A 22,167-nucleotide genomic window follows, 5' to 3' on the forward strand; every position below is an offset into this window, starting at 1 on the left:
AAACGGTGGTCCTGAGACAAAAGCTGATTCTTGGTGACCAGAACTATATTTATCCTTTTCCCAATATCAGTCACACTAAATGCATTATGTAAGAACACAAAAACTAACACAGCTTTTCTAATTCCTTTGTTAGAATTATGCAGAGAAGAATGTCTATGTACATTTCAATCAGGAGAGACTTGTTTTATAGTTTAACAATGATTTATTACACATGCATCAAATATGAAAAGTGCAAAGTCTTTGGCGATTGGACTCCATCCTGAAGCACTATCACCGAGGGTAGGGATACTGAGGTCCAATAGGCCTAATCCCCCAAAATAAATGTATTTATATCAATACATATATACCTTACCTACTGCTGTGGTGAATTTCCTAAGAAAATAGAAAATTAGTCACGAGAGAAAATGTTAAGGGTAGAACGTGAATGAGTTGATGTAAGACCAGAGGTAAGACGTCAAGTTTAGTCAAAGGATAGAGGAATGTCACGAGAGTCTGCAGTCTAGGATACGGGGTCTCGATAGACCGCAGAAACAGGATAGTGCGGGTCTAGATAGCCCATAGTGAAGTATTGTAGGATTTCAACAGATCCCGAAATATATAGAGGGGTCAGCCCTGCGGAGGGTCCGAGCGAGGGACAGGATAGGTGAGGGTCAAGCTAGACCGCAGACAAGGATAGGTTGGGTCACGATAGCTTAGGATAGTCGGGGGTCACGTTTAGACTGCGGAACAGAATAGGAGGGTTCAAGTGTGAACACAGTACAGCATAGTTGGGGGTCTCACTTCCTCAGCACAACTAGACCAGGTTCACACGCCCGGGAAATTAGAAAGTATGTCAATCTTTGACAGGTCTCGCGTCATTCGGACCAGGATAGAAATAGGGCACCTCAGACCCTTTCTTTCTTTTAGGGAATGGAAAACGGTCACGATAAGCCAGGTCAGGTTCACCCAGTGGCGGGCCGTGCATTTTATACCTGGGCCTTCTGTGCTGTCCTACTACAGTTGAATTACCTCCTAATAACCTCATTATGACCCATCAATCCAGCAAACCTGCAGCGGATCCACGCATTCCACCACACAAGAGCACGAGCCATTCAAATACTATTCATAAAAATGACACGATGGACAAATGAACAGTAGTAACGTTACTATGTAAAAAAAACCCGCAGTTTGTCACTTACCGAAACTTAAAGAGTTTAATCCCAGTACATCGTTTCACTTCCAGTAAGAAGTCCTTCTCGATTCATGGAGCCAGTCGAGCCTCCCCAGTTGTATTTCGCCGGTCTGCTGCAGCAGGTTGGCAGCGGGGCCGGGATCCCACCTCCGCCGGCCGGCGCAGACCGCACGTCGGGCCGCGGTTGTGGAGCTGTTTCCCTGCGAAAGTGTTCGTTGAGTTGTAGATCCACTCGAGTCTCTCCAAAAGTTTTCAAATGCTATGGTGTCCTCAGGTTAGCGTAGCATAGCTCCAAACCCAGCCATAAAATGTGCAACGCTTCTCCGACGCTGTCAGCAAGAAACACCGTTCGTACAAATCCTTTTCCTCCTGAGTCAAGGCTGCCAGCTGTGGCGTTGACTGACCATTTCTTACTAATGCCCAGCTTTTCATGAAATTTTCAGTAACTCCACCACTAAATCCGTTTCTCCTCCTTATTCAGCTGTTGAATGTTGAAAAAACAAAGCTAGGTAAAAAAATAAATAAACTACACCAAGCAAAACCCTAAATATATTATAATTTCTTCTATATCTTTCAATTTGAACTCTTACTCCTCCAACTAAGTTCTGCTGGCAAGTTAAGTTTCGCTTCACAATAGTCACGTGCTCGCCCACTGATCAATCACAGCACACACTGCCCCTCACTGCAGCGCTGCTCATGCAAACTGAGCTGCAGTAATGCTGACGTAGCTGTAGACCTGCAGTCCGCTCTGGCGCCATCAAAGAATGTCAAACTAAAGATCTGATTAGTTGAACACTATGACAATCAACAACATCGTCCCCATTCACTTAAACTGCACATGGATTCACTGGTGAGTCTGCAGGCCTGGGGCCTCTCTTCTACCTAGAGACACAGAGGTGAAATCTGATTGGATAAAAGCTCTACTAAAAACAAGCTGCACTGGAAGCTGAGCAACTGAGGAGCACAGTAGCTGTGCAATGAGAAAATAAGATAATGGGAAAAATATTTGTATAAATTATAATACATATAAGAAAAATTAAATGTATTTAAGAAAAAATATTAAATTATAAAATAGCTATAACTTTGTGATTCTGTTTAGGCCAGCAGAGAAGGCTTTGCAGGCCCTGATGGCCCACCACTGCGTTCACCTAGTAAAAACAGTCACGTTAAGCCAGGTCACGTGAGACCAGGAGATTGAGAAACAGTGCTAGACCAGTCAGATGGAGAACACGGTCGAGTTACACCAGCGAAATAGAGTAAGGTAAACGCAGAGCCGGGAGAGCACAGTATTATACAGTGATGATAGGATATGCATTTGCACAATAGAATGTGATACATACCTTTAGTGTTATTATAAGGAACATTTCAAGAAGGATATAATGCTATCCCCTGCTCTGAGATAATAATAATAATGTGACCTACCAATGATACAACAATCGACGTGAACATGTCACCACCACCAGTTATATGCATTCCGTACCGGATTTTAAGACTTCAATGATCTTTGATTATCAAGTATGGTGTTGAGATCGGAACGGATGTAAGACGTGAAGGCAGAGGATGACCAACGTCCCAATTTTTGTAGGGTAGTAGTGGAGATGCCTTGGTTAGCCGCCAAAGTAGCAGCCCCTATTCTAAAAGAGTGCCCTGAGTATAGCTGAGGGGATAAGTTGATTCTCGTGAGGATAACCTCCAAATGAGAGTTAATCACGTTTTAGATAAAGGAACGTTACCTGGGGTAAGAATAGTGGACTAACTAATAGGTCTTAACCGGAGGAACTTAAGCATGGATTTGAAAGGGCAAAATCCAGAGTCTATCCAAGCCACAACTACTGTGCAAGCACCTCCGCATTTGGAGTGTTTAAGCCATGAGTTACCAGCCAAGTCACATACCCCTAGGAAATGAGAAAACGTCACGTTAAGCCAGGTCACGTTCACCTGGGAATTGAGCAAACGGTCATGTTAGACCAGAAGATGGAGAAACGGTCTGTTAGACCAGAAACTGGGGAACAGGATTTACATTAGACCAGAATAGTGGGAGTCCAACAGACTTGAGTGCAATGGCATTATACCGTGATACGCAAAGATCCAGTTGAACAATAGAATGCGAGAGGTAGCTTTAGAGATAATATAAAGAACATTTTGCATGAATGAGATAATGCTATTAGACAAATGAAATGACATGCCAATAATGCCAGAAACGTCAATATGACACCACCACCAGTTATATGCATGACTTATCGTACACAATTTTAAGGCTTTAATGAGTTTGAGTTACCTTTTGTGTCTAGCAAACCACAGGCCTTGACAGAACCCCCCAAAATCCACAGATGGCCTGCATCCGCGTCAACGTTTTAATGAATCAGCGAAAATCACCAGCTTGTTTGTAGAATGTTACACCATTCAAGTGATCGCACAGTGACCTGCCACGCAGGTCAGCGCGGCACCTGTCATCAAGGTAAATTGTGCATCTTAGGACAAGGAAGATGCCATGTCCAACGAGCAGGAGAGGAAAAGCGCGACCCTAGGGGATGAGCCTGAATGGAGCTAATTATACTTTATGTATAAATATCCAAGCATGGTTTTGCCACTTATCCGTCCCCGTAAGGAGTCACAAGAACGCGGTTGTGGCAGATTACTGGATGCAGAGCACCTGGTCCTGGAGCTTTGAGGAATAACAGCCCTACTCCAGTGTTTCTCTTCTGCGCACATCAACTCATCTCTGCCAGTGCTGCCCGTTTAAACTTTGGATTTGGTCTTTTACTTCCGCTGACCATGCCCCACACTTCATCACGCACGCATTCTCGTTACATTACTGATGTTACTGACTGACACACTTCACCATTGGTAGCCGTTCTTTACTGTGTTATCATAAATACCTTTAAATCCCATCCTCCCTTCTGTCCTTCCGTATTTGTCATATATGGGAGCGGGGTTGCGACATTACACATGGCATTCTCCAAAACACCGAATGTGGACAATTTAACCAGCCTTAACCAATATGGACATACTCTTAAATGTTCATTCCTCCCATGCAGTTTAACCCAGTGTGTTTCATATGTCCAGAGACCATTACGATTATTCAAAGCAGCCAGCTGAAGTGTCACTAAGCAAAATCTTTTGATCAAACGCACCCACTTAATCCAAAATAATAGAGGCACAGATATCAGCTACGAGCCCAATAATCAGATATCACATGATTTCACTGCCCAACTATGATGTAAAAAGAGGAATAGAGCTGAACCAAGTGGCTTAATAACCACAAATAACGTTGCTGCACACAATCCTCTAAAGATACGATGACTTCACCCTGCTTGCACTGAATTTTCAAGCTGCATGACGAGACAGTTCCATTAATTTACTAAAATTAGGTACTTTATCTTTTTAAGATGCAAGTTCTTAAAAGCTTTGGTTATGTAATATAATCTATAAATGCATCCCTTACTTTACATGACATATTCCTTCGACTTCTTGATTTAATAATCAGCTGTTGACTACGTACAAGTATTAAATGTATCATACAGAAACAAAGGTTAAATATCCTGTAAACTATTGGAATTGGCTGCCAAACATTTACTCAAAATGAAAACCCTGCTGTTCTGAAGCATCTCAAACGAATTGGCCCATCTCCTATAATCCCCAGACATTTCAATAGTGTTTTATCAGTGCACTATTTGTGATATTCATTTGATTACAAGCACGGCCCATGCCAGATTGAATTCGGAGGTGCATGACCAAACCGTGACCACCTGCGGGCTTACCCGCATCACGTGCCTGCCGTGATTACATGCCGTGTACACATCGCATCCATCACTACGGAGAGGATAAACTAAGTTTAACTGCTGCTTAGTTGTGTTTTTTTCCGTTCACAAAAATTTGTAGTCTCGTGAATGCGCTCCAATTCCACTACTGGAAAAGACGCTTTCATACTGATTGAATGAGAGTGAAGCTCCGGAGCTCCAGACGTGTGTCAGACCCATGATTTACTCATTTGTCGGGGAATGACGAGGAACGGAAACAAAGTCTCTGTTTAAACCCTAAGGCTATTTTGAGACCTCTGCTCGAAAATGTCATACCCAAACTCTAGAGAGTGTAAATCTCTAACTACAAGGTCTATTTGAATAATTTAAATGGAAAAATAACAAATAAATGTGAGCTTTGTTAATATGTGTACATATCATTGTATATGTTACTGGTAAATGCTGAAATGAATGTTACACACAGCTCAAATTGAAAATTTTCAGGTTAGCTTTTTTTTTTGTGCCTAAAAAGCACTTTTATTGATTTGAAATGATGCACACGAAGGCCTAAACGCTCCCAAATCCTATCACATGTCAGCAGTCCTTTAAAAAATTAAAATTGGCTTTGATAAAGTGAAGTATGCCTGAGAAATCAATGCCGGTGTACAGGTCAGCTGAGGTCAGCCAACGTCAATTCTGATTTTGGATGGAGCAGATATAGCTATTTTATTGTACTTTTATATACTATATAACTATATATTTCACTTCTTTTATCACTAATAGTGTTCAATCTATCTAATACAGCAGTTTGGCATCATTTTGAGAGCCTGGGCCATATCAAAACCTGTAAAACATGGCTCATTTTCGTCAGAGTTTCAGTTTTACGTGATCCAATTGAACCTAACACAACCTGTGATCGGCCGATTTGCGCATTTCTCACAGATCTGACTCCGGAAGAGTCTGGGCAGTGTAGTGATACCTTCTTTGAGTTGTTTGACAGAATTTTAAGCCAATAAAATAATCGAAAACTGTGATCCGCCCCCATGGGTCAAACCCATTGGCCAAAACTCATTCTTCATAGAAGCTCTAGAGCAGGGGTCACCAAACTTTTTCCTGTGAGGGCCACATCACTGAACATATCGTTCGACTTTAAACGTCAATATCGCAGAAGATCATGCTCATTTAATCGTGGCAGCCAAAATCGTGATCGCGATTAAAATTCGACTAATTGTGCAGACTGCAAAAAATCATAATGCGTCTCTGGTATTGTTCAGGGGGCCGGACCAAATGTGGAGGCGGGCCGCATCCGGCCCGCGGGCCGTAGTTTGGGGACCACTGCTCTAGAGACTCCGTTTCTTTCACAGAACAAGGAGAGAGACTGCTGCCAAATGGCTGCACCGATACATTTTTTTTTTTGCCGATTGTCATCCAGGAAACATCTAAAAGGTACGGAGCGTTGAAGATAATGGGCTGAGTTGATATATGTGGCAGATCAATAGTAACTTTCTAATGGTTTAAAGTAGAATAATTTGGAGGCTATAGTTCGATGCAGTGTGTTCTGCTCGTCCTCCTGGATATGAAGTGTGCCTGTTACAAGTGTGCCCTGGCGGCCCACCACTGCCTTACTCTGTCGCCTGTCACCTGCAGCTCTTCGTCTCCTGACTGTTCACTACTTCCTGCAAAAGAGCACATACTGAGTACATCCAACCACACCCATCAGTGGGGCTGGCTGTGACTGTTTCCCCCCCACTGTGACAATGACATGACATACTCTACATCCACACTACTACGTTTCCGTTTTAAAACGCAAATCTTTTGCTAAGATGACACTGAGCATCCGAAAACGAAACAGTTTACAAACTCTACCGAAGTCAGGTAAGTTTGAAAACTCTGGGGTTACCTCCTAGTGTGGAAGGCGAAAAGGTATACTTTTAAAAACAATGATGTAGACACCCCTGCGTTCGCTACTTGATTGGTTCTTAGCAGTCATGACATGTCCTTCTCTGATTTGTCATAACACCGTAAAAGAAACAACATCCGCCTTGATTACTGATCGACTACCAGTGGTCAATTCAACATAGGCGTTGCTGATCTTGTTGTCTTTACTAGCAGCTGTTGTGCAGTTCAATTCTGCCGACATGCGGAGGAAGCAAGCTGTCATTGAAGAGATTCACGAGTGGCGTGTCTGGCGGTGTTATTAGACCTATGGAGCGGACTCTCGAAGTCAGGGTTAGCGACTTTGAGAATGGCGAGGGACACAAAATGGAGGACTTTCCTTTTCTTATTAATCCTTATTTTGTTCTGCACAACTATTGCAAAGTTCACAAAGAAACTGTAAATGAACAGCAATAATTGCTCTCCTGTGCAACAAGGACTTCAGTCACCCAGCAGAGCTACGAGTGAGAACAGAGAACAACAAAACCGAGAGGAAATGAGTGAGAGACGTGTGTTGACCAAACTTATTGACCCATAATCTAGTAAACTTTGATTTGTATGTGTTCATTTGAAAGTAAATTGAATGTGTGTGTGTGTGTGTGTGTGTGTATGAGAGAGAGATAGAGCAAGTCCTGCAGCCTTTTAACTAAGTTTGAAAAATAAAACTTATATTATTTTCCACCTCCTCCGCGAATCGCCACCTTACCGTGGTGGAGGAGTTTGAGTGGCTCAGTGATCCTGGGAGCTATGTTGTCCGTGGCAGTAGCCCCTGGTAGGGTCTCCCAAGGCAAACAGGTCTCAGGGGAGAGCCCAGACTAAGCGGTTCAAAAGAACCCCAATGATAAGCAGCCCACGGACTTCAGCCACCTCGCTCGGACCAGGGAAACCGGGGCACCCTCCCGGAGCCAGACCCAGGAGGGGAGCTCGTCGGCGAGCGTCTGGTGGCCGGGCCTTCGCCCATGGGGCCCGGTCCGGCTCAGCCCGAAGAAACAACATGGAGCAGCCACCCTGTGGACCCACCACCCTGTGGACAAGCATCGGGGTCGGGTGCAATGCAGACCGGGCGGCAGGTCAGTCCGGAGGCCTGGGCGAGCCGATCGTCGGCAGCATAGACTATCTCTAGGGACGTGGAACGTCACCTCGCTAGCGGGGAAAGAGCCGGAGCTGGTGCAGGAGGTGGAGCTATACCAGCTAGATATAGTTGGACTCACCTCCACACACAGTACTGGCTCTGGAACCAAGCTCCTGGAGAAGGGTTGGACTTTGTCCTTTTCCGGAGATGCCCAAGGTGAGAGGCGCCGGGCAGGAGTGGGGATACTCACGAGCCCCCGGCTGAGCGCCGCTGTGTTGGAGTTCTCCCCGGAGAACGAGAGGGTCGCCTCCATGCGCCTACGGGTTGCGGGGAGCAAGGCTCTGACTGTGGTTTGTGCTTATGCACCAAACAGCAGTTCGGAGTATCCGGCCTTCTTGGAGTCAGTGGGAGGGGTCCTGGAAAGGGCGCCGCCTGCCGACTCCATAGTTCTCCTGGGGGACTTCAACGCTCACGTGGGCAATGACGGAGAAACCTGGCGGGGGGTGATTGGGAGGAACGGCTTGCCCGATCTGAACCCGAGTGGTGTCTCATTATTGGACTTCTGTACTAGCCATGGTTTGGCCATAACAAACACCATGTTCGAACATAAGGTGGCTCATAAGTGTACCTGGTACCAGAACACCTTAGGCCGGAGATCAATCATCGACTTTGTAATCGTATCATCTGATCTGCGGCCGTATGTCTTGGACACTCGGGTGAAGAGAGGAGCAGAGCTGTCAACTGATCACCATCTGGTGGTGAGTTGGATCAGATGGCAGGGGAACCGGTTGGAAAGACCCGGCAAGCCCAAACGTATAGTGAGGGTGAACTGGGAACGTCTGGCAGAGGACACTGTCCGGGAGGTCTTTAACTCCCACCTCCGGAAGAACTTCTCACACATCCCGAGGGAGGTTGGGAACATGGAATCCGAATGGACCATGTTCAAAGCCTCTATTGTGGACGCGGCCGCTAGGAGCTGTGGCCGGAAGGTCATCGGTGCCTGTCGTGGCGGCAACCCGAGAACCCGGTGGTGGACACCGGAGGAGAGGGAAGCCGTCAAGCTGAAGAAGGAGGCGTTCAGAGCCTGTCTGGCCCAGGGGTCTCCTGAAGCAGGTACCGGCAGGCCAGAAGGACTGCAGCTGCGGTGGTCGCGGGTGCTAAAACTCGGGCATGGGAGGAGTTCGGGGAGGCCATGGAGAAGGACTTTCAGTTGGCCTCAAGGAGGTTCTGGAAAACATCCGACGGCTCAGGAAGGGAAAGCAGGGCCTACCCCAGGCTGTTCTCAGCAGGGGGGGGGAACTGTTGACCCGGACGGGGGACATCGTCGGGCGGTGGAAAGAGCACTTTGAGGAACTCCTAAACCCGACCAACATGTCCTCTGCAGAGGAGGCAGCGCCTGAAGACCTGGGGGGCTCACCCATATCCCTGGCAGAGGTCGCTAAGGTAGTCAAAAAGCTCCTTGGTGGCAAGGCGCCGGGGGTGGATGAGATCCGCCCTCAGATGCTGAAGGCGCTGGACACTGTTGGGCTGTCTTGGCTGACACACCTCTTCAGTGTCGCATGGGGGTCGGGATCAGTGCCCATGGACTGGCAGACCAGGGTGGTGGTTCCCATTTTCAAAAAGGGGGACCGGAGAGTGTGCTCGAATTATCGGGGTATCACACTACTCAGCCTCCCGGGGAAAGCTTATGCCAGGGTGCTGGAAAGGAGGCTCCGACCGTTTGTCGAACCTCGGATTCAAGAGGAGCAGTGCGGATTCCGTCCCGGCCGTGGAACAGTGGACCAGCTCTTCACCCTCGCAAGACTACTGGAGGGATTCTGGGAGTTTGCCCAACCAGTCTACATGTGTTTTGTGGACTTGGAGAAGGCTTTCGACCGGGTCCCTCGGGGGTTCTTGTGGGGGGTGCTGCGGGAGTATGGGGTGCCGGACCCGTTACAACGGGCGATCCGGTCTCTGTACGACTGCAGTAGGAGCTGTGTCCGCATTCTCGGCAATAAGTCAGACACGTTCCCGGTGGGTGTTGGCCTCCGCCAGGGCTGCCCTTTGTCACCGGTCCTGTTCGTGACTTTCATGGACAGGATTTCTAGGTGCAGCCGGGGGGTGGAGAACGTCAGGTTCGGGGGTCTCGGGATCACCTCTCTGCTGTTTGCAGATTATGTGGTCCTGTTGGCCTCCTCGGATCATGACCTCCAGCATTCACTGGGGCGGTTTGCAGCCGAGTGTGAAGCGGCGGGGATGAGAGTCAGCACCTCCAAATCCGAGGCCATGGTGCTCTGCCGGAAACCGTGACCGAAAGGACAAGGTTGCGGGTACAAGCGGCCAAAATGAGTTTCCTCCGTAGGGTGGCCGGGCTCAGCCTTAGAGATAGGGTAAGGAGCTCGGACATCAGGAGGGAACTTGGAGTCGAGCCGCTACTCCTTCGCATCGAAAGGAGTCAGCTGAGGTGGTTCGGGCATCTAATTAGGATGCCTCCTGGACGCCTCCCATTGGAGGTTTTCCGGGCACGCCCAACTGGGAGGAGACCCCGTGGAAGACCCAGAACATGCTGGAGGGATTATATCTCCCAGCTGGCCTGGGAACGCCTCGGGATCCCACAGTATGAGCTGGAAAATGTTGCGGGCGAGAGGGAAGTCTGGATCAGCCTGCTTGGCCTGCTGCAACCGCGACCCGACCCCGAATAAGCGGAGGAAAATGGATGGATGGATGGATTATTTTCCACATAAATGTGTCTGTTTCAGTATATAGAGGAAGATAATAAAAGAAGATCTTAAGTATCAAGCACAACCTTTTCTTTTTAATGACTACTCTAATACTATACTATACTATAATAACTGTTGTATTTTCTGTAACTAAGTAACCAATGTACTTCCTGTTACACCGACACCCACATGCCCAGTGTACGTGAATAGTCACGTGATATTCGTTTCAGGCTTGCTCGTATGGACAGAAATCACGAAAACAATGCTGTGTGCCCGTGTGGACGGAGATCGTTTTTGTTCTAAAACCTCAGTTTTAAACAAAAACGTAGTAGTGTGGATTTAGACATAGCATGTGACACAACTTCAGCTGCCAGCTCAATTCTAATGTATTAACATGCAACAGTAAAGCCAACTCTGAGTCTGAGATAAGGTTAATGAAACTGATTTATTTTGTTTTCGCTCTTTTTCTTTCCAGGTTTGGTTCAGCAATCGAAGGGCCAGGTGGCGAAAACAAGCAGGAGCCAATCAGCTAGCGGCTTTCAACCACCTGTTGCCGGGTGGATTCCCTCCCACAGGGATGCCAACACTTCCTACGTACCAGCTGCCAGAGTCCAGCTACCCATCCAACACTCTGTCCCAAGGTAGAGAAGACAACACTTTTAAATGGGTGACAGATGATAGTGATGCAGTGTGTTAGTGAGGTGCTGATCCACTACAAGCCACAACAGCAGCAGTGCTGCTTGTCATAGATTCTCCAGGAGTTTGGAACTCTCCTGGAGGAATGAACAGCATTCTTCCAAAAGAAAAAATCCCTCATTTGTTTGGGTGTTAAGGTGATGATGGTGGTGGAGGGCACTGTTTAACATGTGGCTCCACAATCTCACATAGGTTCTTTTTTCATTATTTGCACTTTGTTTGAGATAACTCAGACAAAGTGCAAAGTGACTCAAAATCAAAACAAACAGGTGCACTAAACAGAAATGCACGCACAACTTCATTTAAACTTACTGAAAGGTCAAAGCAAAATATATAATTGTCATACTCATCAAACCACTCAGTGAGCCCTGTTCACCTGTATGGACCAATCTGCTGTTTCTAAACGCATTCATTCATGTATTTCCTTTTGTTTGTCACCTATGCATACATTGTAAATTTGAACTCTGCAGAGTTTTACGTTCCCTTTTTTATTCGGTGAAGTTATAAACTCCATACTCTTGTAAAACTTTGATTGTCAGGCAGCACCTGTTTGTGTTGAGAATGTCATTTCAATCTTGAGTTGGAAGACAAAAAAGCAACTTGCAAATCAAGATGCAAGTCAAACAGCTAGCTGTGCTCAGGAGTTTGTGGAGACCAGCTTGTTTTTGGTCCTCCTCTTTAGGTCCAAAAATGTATCCATGAAGCTTTATCTCAGGGCTCTTTCCCACCTTTATTTCTGTTAATTTGGTCTGGACCAAGGAAAGAAATTAGGGGTGTACAAATGAAGTGTTTCTAGCCAATATGATACATTGCAGTAAAAACAACAGCTGTTTTTTAACATGACATATTTTTACGAGCTACTTAGTTAGTCCAAATACCAAAGGTTCTGGTTTAAAACTATGAAATTGATCAGCTTGCGTGATTGGTCTCAAATGAATCAAAGTTTATTTCCTTAATTTAGACTCCTGAAATTGAAGTGACTTGATGAGCTAAAGAGACGTAGCACTCTATTAGATGAAAATGATTGTACAGAAGTGTTACAGAGCAGAGATTTAACAATCACAAATGATCTTGGCCTGTCATCAAGTTACTCACAGAAGTATTGTGTGCCATGAGTCACGACGGCTATGACCTGATACCAGCCACGTTTGTCATATTATGCTACAAAAGTGACAGTTTGAGCCGGAAAAAAATGAAAAGCTGCTAGCTGAATGTTTCCTACATTGCTGCTCTTTGTTAATGAGAAAGGGGGAGTCACAGTCGGCCAAGACCCACCTTCTCAAACAGTCTCAGTTGGGTTGTTTGGTCCGCAGGTCAACTGACAGCTCTACCCAAATGGACACTGGGGAAACGGATCTGAGTTACAACTAAACAGACTAGGTGTAAAGCACCCTTAAATGAAGCAAAGCATGTGATTTATTCAGGTGCTGGACACTAACATGGTACTCCTCTCCCTGCAACATATATCCACAATATGCTTTTCATCATATGTAGCCTACTAAAGCTATGGGTCCCCTGCTCACCTAAAAACGATGCCGTCGACGTTGCTGTTTATAGATATATCCAGGTTGTGCTAAGCACACAGACTGGTAGCAGGGGGAAACTGCTAGCCTAGCTCCTGTCTTATTTATACTCTTGAGCAATTGGAGAAATATATCTGTGTTGTTGCACCCAGCAGTAGACTGGGGAATGAAGGTTTTGACCAGTGTATCTTTACGTGCTCAGCTATGTGCTGTGCTGTGTTTTCCCCTTTAGATTGCAGTGGTACAGTTCACCGTCCCCAACCGTTGCCTCCATCCACCATGCACCAGAGCGGTCTGTCCAGCACTGACAGCAGCTCTGCCTTTGGTCTTGCCTCAAACCGCCACGGCTTCTCCAGCTACTCTGACTCCTTTATGAGCTCTGCAGCACCTAGCAACCACGTCAACCCTGTCAGTAACGGACTCTCCCCACAGGTAAGACCTGCAGGACTACTGTAACACTTAAGCACAGGGATGTGTAACATTAACTCAGTGAATAAAGTAAAGTAGATAAAACTAAAGATCAACCTCACCAGTGTTGGGCTGTAATGCACAATTGTTACACTGACATTTTTGTGGGTCAGCTTGTTTGGTGTCTTACAGGGAGTTGGATGGACAAGCTATACTAGTTTCATCTTTGTGTGTTCAGTGACTTATCTGGGACGTGTTACTTTTGCACATGGGCTGAGGGTGGGGAGAGGTGGCTAGCCTCCACATAAGAAAAGGAAAATACATTAGCGTAGATGCTGCAATAACATCAGTTATATCAGAACAGGAGAGTATTTCTTCTTTGAAAGAAGAGCACAATAATGAGTCCTTCATATCGACATTGTGAGCGGATCCTCTTCACGGAGTCTGTCGTGTTGCAGCACCATATATTTCTACAGCAGGCCAGAATGAACAAACCAAACACCGACTCTGGAGACAGTCTTTTACATTTTTACATAACCTGATGGCCAACGTAGTTCTCAGACACGGTGAGTAGAGGGGTATTCAGTTGGTTGCAATTTGCAACCTCACCACTAGATGCCAATACATCTTACACACTGTTCCTTTTAACTGCTCACTCCCCTCTGGGTGAAGTGGTACAATAACATTTTACAATTAGTTTTATCGCCCATTCCCCAGTCTGTGCTATTAACTACATTGTTCGACTAGATGGCTCCTAAAGGATTTTGGCTTGAACTTTCGTCCACAAAGAATTACATTTGGAGAGAAAATCCTTTATACTCTTGAGGGGGTGAAAAAGGAAAATAAATAATCTACTGACTGAAGAAGATTACTGACTGGGATCATTCATTTCAGACAGCATCTTTCATTTTGTAATTAATAGACATTGCTCTAATGAATTTTAGCTGATATAAGTTCCATATCCTGAAGTCCTTCTGTTTGTGTTTCACATTTGGTTTGTTGCAAATGAATGTATATTCTCTGTGAACACAGAGTAACAGGTTTTTAGACCAGTGGTGAAATAGATCCCCTGAGTCAAATTTGTTTAGATTTTCACTTGACCAAATATACCTGGATGGCTACACAGAGCTGAAAAAAAATGATTGCAATCAACTTTCTGTAAGTTATGGCATTCCATTTCAATTTCAATTCAATGGATCACTTTACTGATTTTAGCCAGCCAATTCTTGCAGTGGTGGAATGGTAAACAGGAGGATTGGAAGAAGTCCCGTTCAGGCTGGAACCACTTTGGACTGTAAATATTGGTCAACTAACCATTGTGATCTGTGTTTGCTGTTACAGAGGTGTTAGGTAGCAGTCATAATTGGGGACACAATACCCGTTTGCTGAAGTGGAGTTAAAACAATACAGTAATGTATTCTTATATTCAAGTGTTGGTCATAATAGCTTGGATTAACAAAGGAAAATGTTAACCTTATTGCAGACTCTTCTCATGAATTTTGAGGAAGAAAACATTTTGTTTTTCATTTTAAGACTCAAGCTGGACATTCAAACTGAACAGGCACTTTGACGTTACAGACAGCAGACTTATTCAGGATTTTAAGCTATTGTCTTTCTGACACTGAAATGTCTTTAGCTGTCCTGTATCTTGCCTTCACCCGTGGGCATCGGTAAACCCCCCCTCTCCATCCTCTCAACAAGCTATGACTTATCTGTGTTTCACAAAGCTTCATGTTAACAAATATTACAGCTAAATAATATGAGGCAATATGTGTTGCATTCTGGAAATAAAAAACTGGTTTACAATATTATCAATAATGTCAAAAGCAGTCACCACTCATAATGTATGTCTTTTGATTGCCAAATAAATGCAGCCTCAAGGTGCACTTGATACATATCTGGAAAAAGTCGCCAAAAATGGTTTAGAGTTGTTTTAGTCAAAGTTTTACATTTTTTTTTAAATCTAAGTTTGCAAGTGCAAAGGTATATTGCAGCTCTAGTTTTTCGACTTAGAAGGCTCAAACTATATGGCACCTTGTTTAAAAGCAATGATGTCGAAGATTTTCATTTAAATACATGTCTGTTAAAGGTCAGCAGTTGCCACATTGAGAGATATGTGGAGGCAATAGATATGCTCTGATCCAGAGGACCTATTGTTATTCTAATGTTTATTATTACTTTGCCAGTTTCATCGCAAAAATGAGGTGCTTGTGATACTGGGAATTTTTTTTAATTTGGCACGCAAGCCAGTTTTTGCGAAAATTGCAGTCTGATTGGGGTGTCCAGCGTATGAAATATTGGCTCGATAGCGCCCCCTATTGAGTAGCCCCAACATTGGGTTTCACCTAGCTGTATGAAATTTGGTAGGTATGTGTAACGTGATGGGACGTACAAAAAATCCTCTTGGAGTTATTCACTAAACCACACAGGAAGTCGGCCATTTTTCATTTTATGACGTTTTTTGACCGTTTCAAGGCGCCGTACTTTAACAAACTCCTCCTAGAGATTTGACCCGATTGACTTTAGATTTGGTCAGTATGCTCTTGAGACCTTGGCAGTGAAATGTTACTCAAAGATCAAAAAGTTATCAAACTATGTATCCGTGGTGTGACGGCAAAAAACCACCATTCGCCACGAAAAAGGAAGTTGTTGTAACTTGGCCGTACATTGTCTAATCTGCTCCAAATTTCTCATATGTCATAACATCCTGACTCAGAACACATCTATATGACAATTTAGAATCAGCAATAGCTCCACCTAGTGGCGACAGGAAATTATAGTCAGATCTATCGTGCTCTAGATGAAGCATTGATATTATAAATCTGTTCATTTACACATTCACACAGTCAGTGATTGTTGCCAACTGTCCTTTCTGCATTTGTCTATTTAAACTGTGTTGTTGTCAGTCTGAATTATGACTTAAACGTCTTCGTACTTGTCTAATATTATCTAAGAATCCAGATACCGATCTGTGATTGGTCAGTAGGCGGTGCTTTTATGCGAGTTGATCTCTAATCTCAGATTGATGTTCAGATTAAATAACCATGTCGATACACCCCAGTAAGAAGTGAACCTCTGTCGTGGAACTGAAAACCAGAGTTACCCTGAAGTTACCTCACTAACCCCAAATCCTGCTTTGTAGTACAGGCCTCTGTAGGTCTTCTGGCTTCGGTCTTCTTGTTCTGAGGGTTAAATCAAAGAAGCAGCTTTTGTTTTTTGTGGTCCCAGCTGGAATATCTTGCCATATTGTATGAGATGATCAGTATCAACATTGTTTAAAAGCAGACTAAAAACTTCCCTGTGCTGTTGTGGATTTGAGTAGTTTTCCTTCATCGATTTCAAAGTGTCTGTGGAAGTACGACATATTGGACAATTTTGTCCCTCAAGATTTACACCCAATGCTTTTGTCATGCAAAAATATTAGACAGTGAACATTTTGGACATAAAAGACATTGTCATTGAGTGAAATATACACCACTTTAAGAATCATTTAATATAAATTATTTTTTCTACCGATAGGGTTCTGTTTTCATGAAGTGATAGTGTGTGACTGCAGTGCCATGAATCTTCACTTTAAATCACCAATTGCTAGATGTTAACACAGCTTGTCTCATTCACAAAGAGTTGGCAGCAGTCAATGTGTTTGTGTGTCCTGTCTTCGTGTCTTGAACAATAACCATTTTAAATTAGACTTTTTGTGCTCAGGAGGGATTGTTTTCTGTGGTAGAATAGACAACTGACTCATATCAATATACATCACTGGCAGAAGAAGATGCAATTAGTCACAAACACAGGACCGTGTAGAACACCCCAAGCAACAAGATCCTAAGAACAGGCAGATTAGATTTGGAGAAAATAAATTAAGGAAAACTACTATCCAAATAGTGGACTATTAGTATATCTAAGTACATATATATATATTGCAGAATTGTATCATTGGGAGAAGTAAAAGTTTATTTACCAGTTTATTTATATATGAGACTGTCATACTGTGGAAAAGATGGTTTCTATAACTTTAAAAAAATCAGGTTTGAAGACATTAAAATGTGGCTGCTTTAAATGAAACTGATGATGTGTACTAACTTCTATGAGTACATTCAATCTTAACATTACCATTCATCATATGTTTCAGTTTCAAATTTCCTGCTGTTGATTTATTTTAAAGAGTAAAATCTGAATTTAAAATGGCTACATTATCCTGTACAGATGTCAGGTGTATTTCTGAGCTTAAAGCGAGACTGCTTTTACTATCCATGTTATATGTTAGGAGAGAGCACCAACATATGAGTTAGCTCTGGAAGGAATCCCATCAAAATCAAATCAAAACAGCTCCAGTAAAGTAATTTGATTGAAATAGTATTCATTCCTGACTTGAAATGCATCTTCAGTGAATGCTGCTGCATTCTGTGTCTCAGCTTTTGAAGCTTTTCCATTATGGGTTCACAGCCATTGACCCTTTCATCTTGCTCCCTGGCATTTACATGAGATAACAATGTAGGATGGATTTCCTAAGATCGCACTTCAAAATTACAGGAAGACCATATGCCGTACGTCTGACAGGCAATAATTCAATTTGAAACAGCTATATTGCATTTGGAATGTAATTCACACAAGCCATTTCTTCGCCTCCTCCTCTCAAATTGAATGGGAAAGAATTAGTGGCTGACTTTCATGTGGAGATGGAGTGTGCAGCCAATTCCAAGTCTTATTGACAGAAAGACAAAATGACAGTATGAAATTCCATCCCTGTGATGGCCCTGTAAATAGATACCCTTTTCACAGCTTCACCATCAGAGTTGTTACAACCCCCCTCACCCCTAAGAAAGCCTGCAAAAATAAAGCTTTTTATTTATTTTTTTCAACCATACTTTTTGACAAATTCCCATAAATCTATTTTGCTTCAGAGCCAGTTTTTTTCTTCAGTGATACAGTCAGTATGCTGGACCACTAATCCGTTTTTGTCAGGTCAGACAACTTAGTGACTTGCCACTGAAGATGAAACTATTACTTCCCACAGCGACCCCAACACATCAACACATCACACGAGTAAAGAAGAACACATTTCTCCTCTTGCGTTCTAATTTCTTCTCCGGTTTGTTGTGAGAGGAAGATTTAGCCTGCTTTGGAATGGTGGAGTTCTCTAGCTTGCTATTTGATGTCAGGGTGAGAGAGAGAGAGAGAGAGAGAGAGAGAGAGAGAGAGAGAGAGAGAGAGAGAGAGAGAGAGAGAGAGAGAGAGAGAGAGAGAGAGAGAGAGAGAGCGGGCGGGCGGGCGGGCGAGTAAGGATGGAATAGAGTGGGTTTCAGTGTTGGGGGATCAGAGCTGCTTTGGTTCTCCAGCTCTGTCTCTTTGATCCATATCCCCAGGCCTGCCTGCCTCGCTAACTCAGGCCTCTGCCCGTGATTCCTGACAACTGTCGGCCTGAGATAAGGAGGGGCTCTTCAACCCCCCCCCCCCCCCCCCCCCCCCCCCCACACACACACACACACACACACACACACACACCCTCCGTGCGCCCCCTGCATACTGCACCACTATCACATAAACTGCCATTGACATTAACAACAACCTATTTTAAAATGAGGAAATGTGTTGAATTATACTCAAGAAGCCTGAGCAGAGAGGGGATACAAATATAAGTACCCCCATTCCTGTGCCCTTCCTCCTGCAGCCCCCCAATTCAGTGTGTTGACACGGCTTTTTGCACCTGAATGTCAATGAGTGTGGCGCCTAATATTAGTCTCAGCTGCTATTAAAATTACTAAGCCCTTTGACTGGGCACGCTGTCAACTGGCGCGCTCCCATGTCAACAAATCAGAAAGGATGAGCACATATATTTACATCACTCTTATAATGAGGAATAGAGTGGGGGTAGGGGGTAGATGTTAATTAGAAAACGCCTGAAAAACAGATGCTGCTTCAGTTTGGCAAGAAGCAAAGCAAGGAGCTTTATAGTAAATAAATAAATAAAAGACAAGACCTACTCAAGAAACCTGCCAGAAAAGCTGAGGAATTTAAATCATACCCACTGATGGAATGTTTGTAGGATATATTTTTTCTTTATTTATCACTCCGAGTGTTCTCTCTCCTCTCCTCCTACCTCAGTGAAAACTAAACAGAGCCCAGGGTGCTGTCTGACTGAATGAGTGGGTAGAAAAGTGTTAAGCCCCTTTAGTTCCTGTGGCTTTGATGAAATGTAGGCGTTGACTGGCTGAAGCACACTACAACCTGAAACACATCTGCTGTTTTAATTATGTGATCAGTTTGTACAAACACTTGTGCCATGGCCACAGTGAATACTTGTTTCTGATTGGCCCGAGGGTGTGAATATTTGAACATTCACATGAAAAAAGAGAAAAAAGAGCTGCAATCGGCTGGATAGATTCAGACAGGAAACTATGTAAGGTAAATGTTTATAAAACGGTAACATGAGGCCCTGTTTCCTGTGCTGATGTGAGACCTATTTTACAGTTGTATTATTATACACCCTGCTACTACAAGGTAAAGATATTTCAAAGAAAGTATTCCCACCACCACAGACACACTGTATATTCCTACTGCACTGTCTACCTGTAGGCTGGTTACTGTCAGTCTCCCTACGATGCATTCAGGACCCAGCTGTCTGCTCTTTGCAGCAGCACTCTGCGTCCAGCTGAGAGTCACATCTCTTTTTATTTACATTACAAAAAAAGGTTTAGGTTATAATTTAGTTAATGGGACTGTAATATTCAAACAGAGGCCTAATAAGTGCCCAGGTAAAATCACAGAGGTAATGGTAATGTATTGATACATTTCCTCTGCACTAATTCCCTCAGTACAACAATATGAAGTCTAGAGGATGCCACTGGAATGATTATAAAATACTATCATATTTAATCACAATCACCACACATTAACCAATTAAAAAATGGAAAGCTGTTATAACTTCACAACAATTATTATAACAATTTTATTTGTATTTAAAGAATTGTTTTTTTACTGCAAAATAAATAGAGGGTTTATGGGTTTTAACATTTAACATTTGCTGTCTCAATTTTGTAAGCACTCAATGTAAAGACAGCTTTCTCTAAATGTAAAGATTTGTAAACTTTGTGCTACCTAAACATTGATTATAGAAGAAAAAGGAGCTCTGATTGGCCAGCTCTTTTTTTACGACTCTTCTAATGCTCTGTTGGCTGAACTTCATCTTTTCAATGAATACAATTAAAATTTAATTTAATCTATTTATATTTTTTTACTTTGAGTTTTAAAATACATCACTTAAGTGCAAATCTATTCATTTATATTATGATTGCTTTTTTAATTGATTAATTATTATTATTATTGCTCGGCCGTGTAGCCGCTAGCTTTGTGATGGAAAATCGAAGTGGAGTGCATAGCTCGCTGACTCGTGGCGACAAATACGTGATATTGTGGTACATCTTCTAGTTGCTTATATTAGTTGTGTATAGTTGTGTTTGCAGTGTGTAAAAAGTGACTTACATGATAGTGTTGCCCAGATGTTGCTGTTTAATCTGGTATATAACATGTATACATGCATTTTTTTTGCTCTCGATATGTAAATTTCTTTGACGGTATATGCTACCCCCTCTGAGCCCGAGAGCCCCCAAATTTAAAAATATAACGGCATCAGTAGATTTTAAACGTCTCAATTTTACGGGCTATTAATTGTTGGAGTAGTGTGGATACTAGGCAAAAACCAGTGGTAGGCCGTGCATTTTATACCTGAGCCTTCTGTGCTGTTCTACTGTGGCAGGTAATGGTAATGTATTGATACATTTCCTCTGCACTAATTCCCTCAGTACAACAATATGAAGTCTGTAGGATGCCACTGGAATGATTATAAAATCCTATCATATTTAATCACAATCAAACAACACATTAACATCATTATGACGCCACAGCTACGGTTATTTGTTTGGTGGGTCTATTTGTAACAAAACACCTATTTGTATTAAATCGTTCAGTACGAGGCTTATGAACCGAACAATACGTTTGAATAATACTAGTGCATTTGGAAAATGCATAAGCTTAAATTGTGGGAAATATAATGTTTTCGGTGGACTGCGCTCACGTAGGAGACAATGGGCTGTGTACCTTTTGAACCCGGAACAATAACAAAAAACAGCTGAGGCACCACACGTGTCTTCGGGGAGGCTAAACTAAACTAGCTTAGCGGGGAAACAACAGCAGTTAGCCGTTCCCTACTGATTCAAACAGAGAATCAAATGTCCGAACCTAACCCTGCGATGACGGGATGCTTCAAGTCAGAATCAATGTAATTAACACAATGACAAGAACCAGTCACACATATATTTATATGACAACATAAAATGTCAAGCATGACAAATCAATCCAGCAACACTGCAGCGCTAGAGCACGAGCCATTCATATTATTCATAAAAACGACACAATAGACAAATGAACACAGTAGTAACGCTGCTGCAGATGTAAAAAAACAAAAGCAGTTGACTTACCAAAGCTGCCTTCACTTAAAGACAAAGTCCATCCTCCTTTCTTTGTTAACAAAGTCAGTAACTCCCAAATCCATTTCTCCTCCTCCTTCATCCATTGAGTGTTAAAAAAACAAAACTAGGTAAAAAAAAAAAAATCTACACCAAGCAAAACGCTAAAAATGTCTTAACTTCTCTTATATATGTTTCAACCTAAACTCTTACTAAATACTAAGATCTGCTAGCTAGCTTTCTGTTTGACAAAAGTCACGCTGGCCCACTGACCAATCATGGCGCACATTAATGCTGACGTACTTAGGAGGCTACCTCGGTACCACTGGGACGTCAAAGAATACGCCCAACATGTCAAACTAAAGATCTGATTGGTTGAAGACTATGACAATCAACAATATCATCCCCATTTACTTCACCTGCAAAGGCTCTCTAGCGGGCATCGGGCCTCTCTTCTT

The 22,167-nt window shown here is 43.3% G+C and overlaps 1 protein-coding gene across 2 annotated transcripts in view; it reads left to right on the top strand.

Annotated features, from left to right (window-relative positions):
- Window positions 1-22,167, top strand: part of LOC306704700 (paired box protein Pax-7-like) — a gene marked incomplete at both ends in the record, with an annotated part of 81,122 nt that overhangs the window by 33,181 nt on the left and 25,774 nt on the right. For both annotated transcript variants that reach the window (XM_079171190.1, XM_079171191.1), the window contains 2 exons: window positions 11,093-11,258; window positions 13,069-13,268. In XM_079171190.1, the coding sequence (XP_079027316.1) occupies window positions 11,093-11,258; window positions 13,069-13,268 (366 nt within the window). The remainder of the gene's footprint in view (window positions 1-11,092; window positions 11,259-13,068; window positions 13,269-22,167) is intronic.

This window comes from Pholis gunnellus, assembly GCF_910591455.1.
Source record: "Pholis gunnellus genome assembly, chromosome: 2".
Classification (NCBI taxonomy): Eukaryota; Metazoa; Chordata; class Actinopteri; order Perciformes; family Pholidae; genus Pholis; species Pholis gunnellus.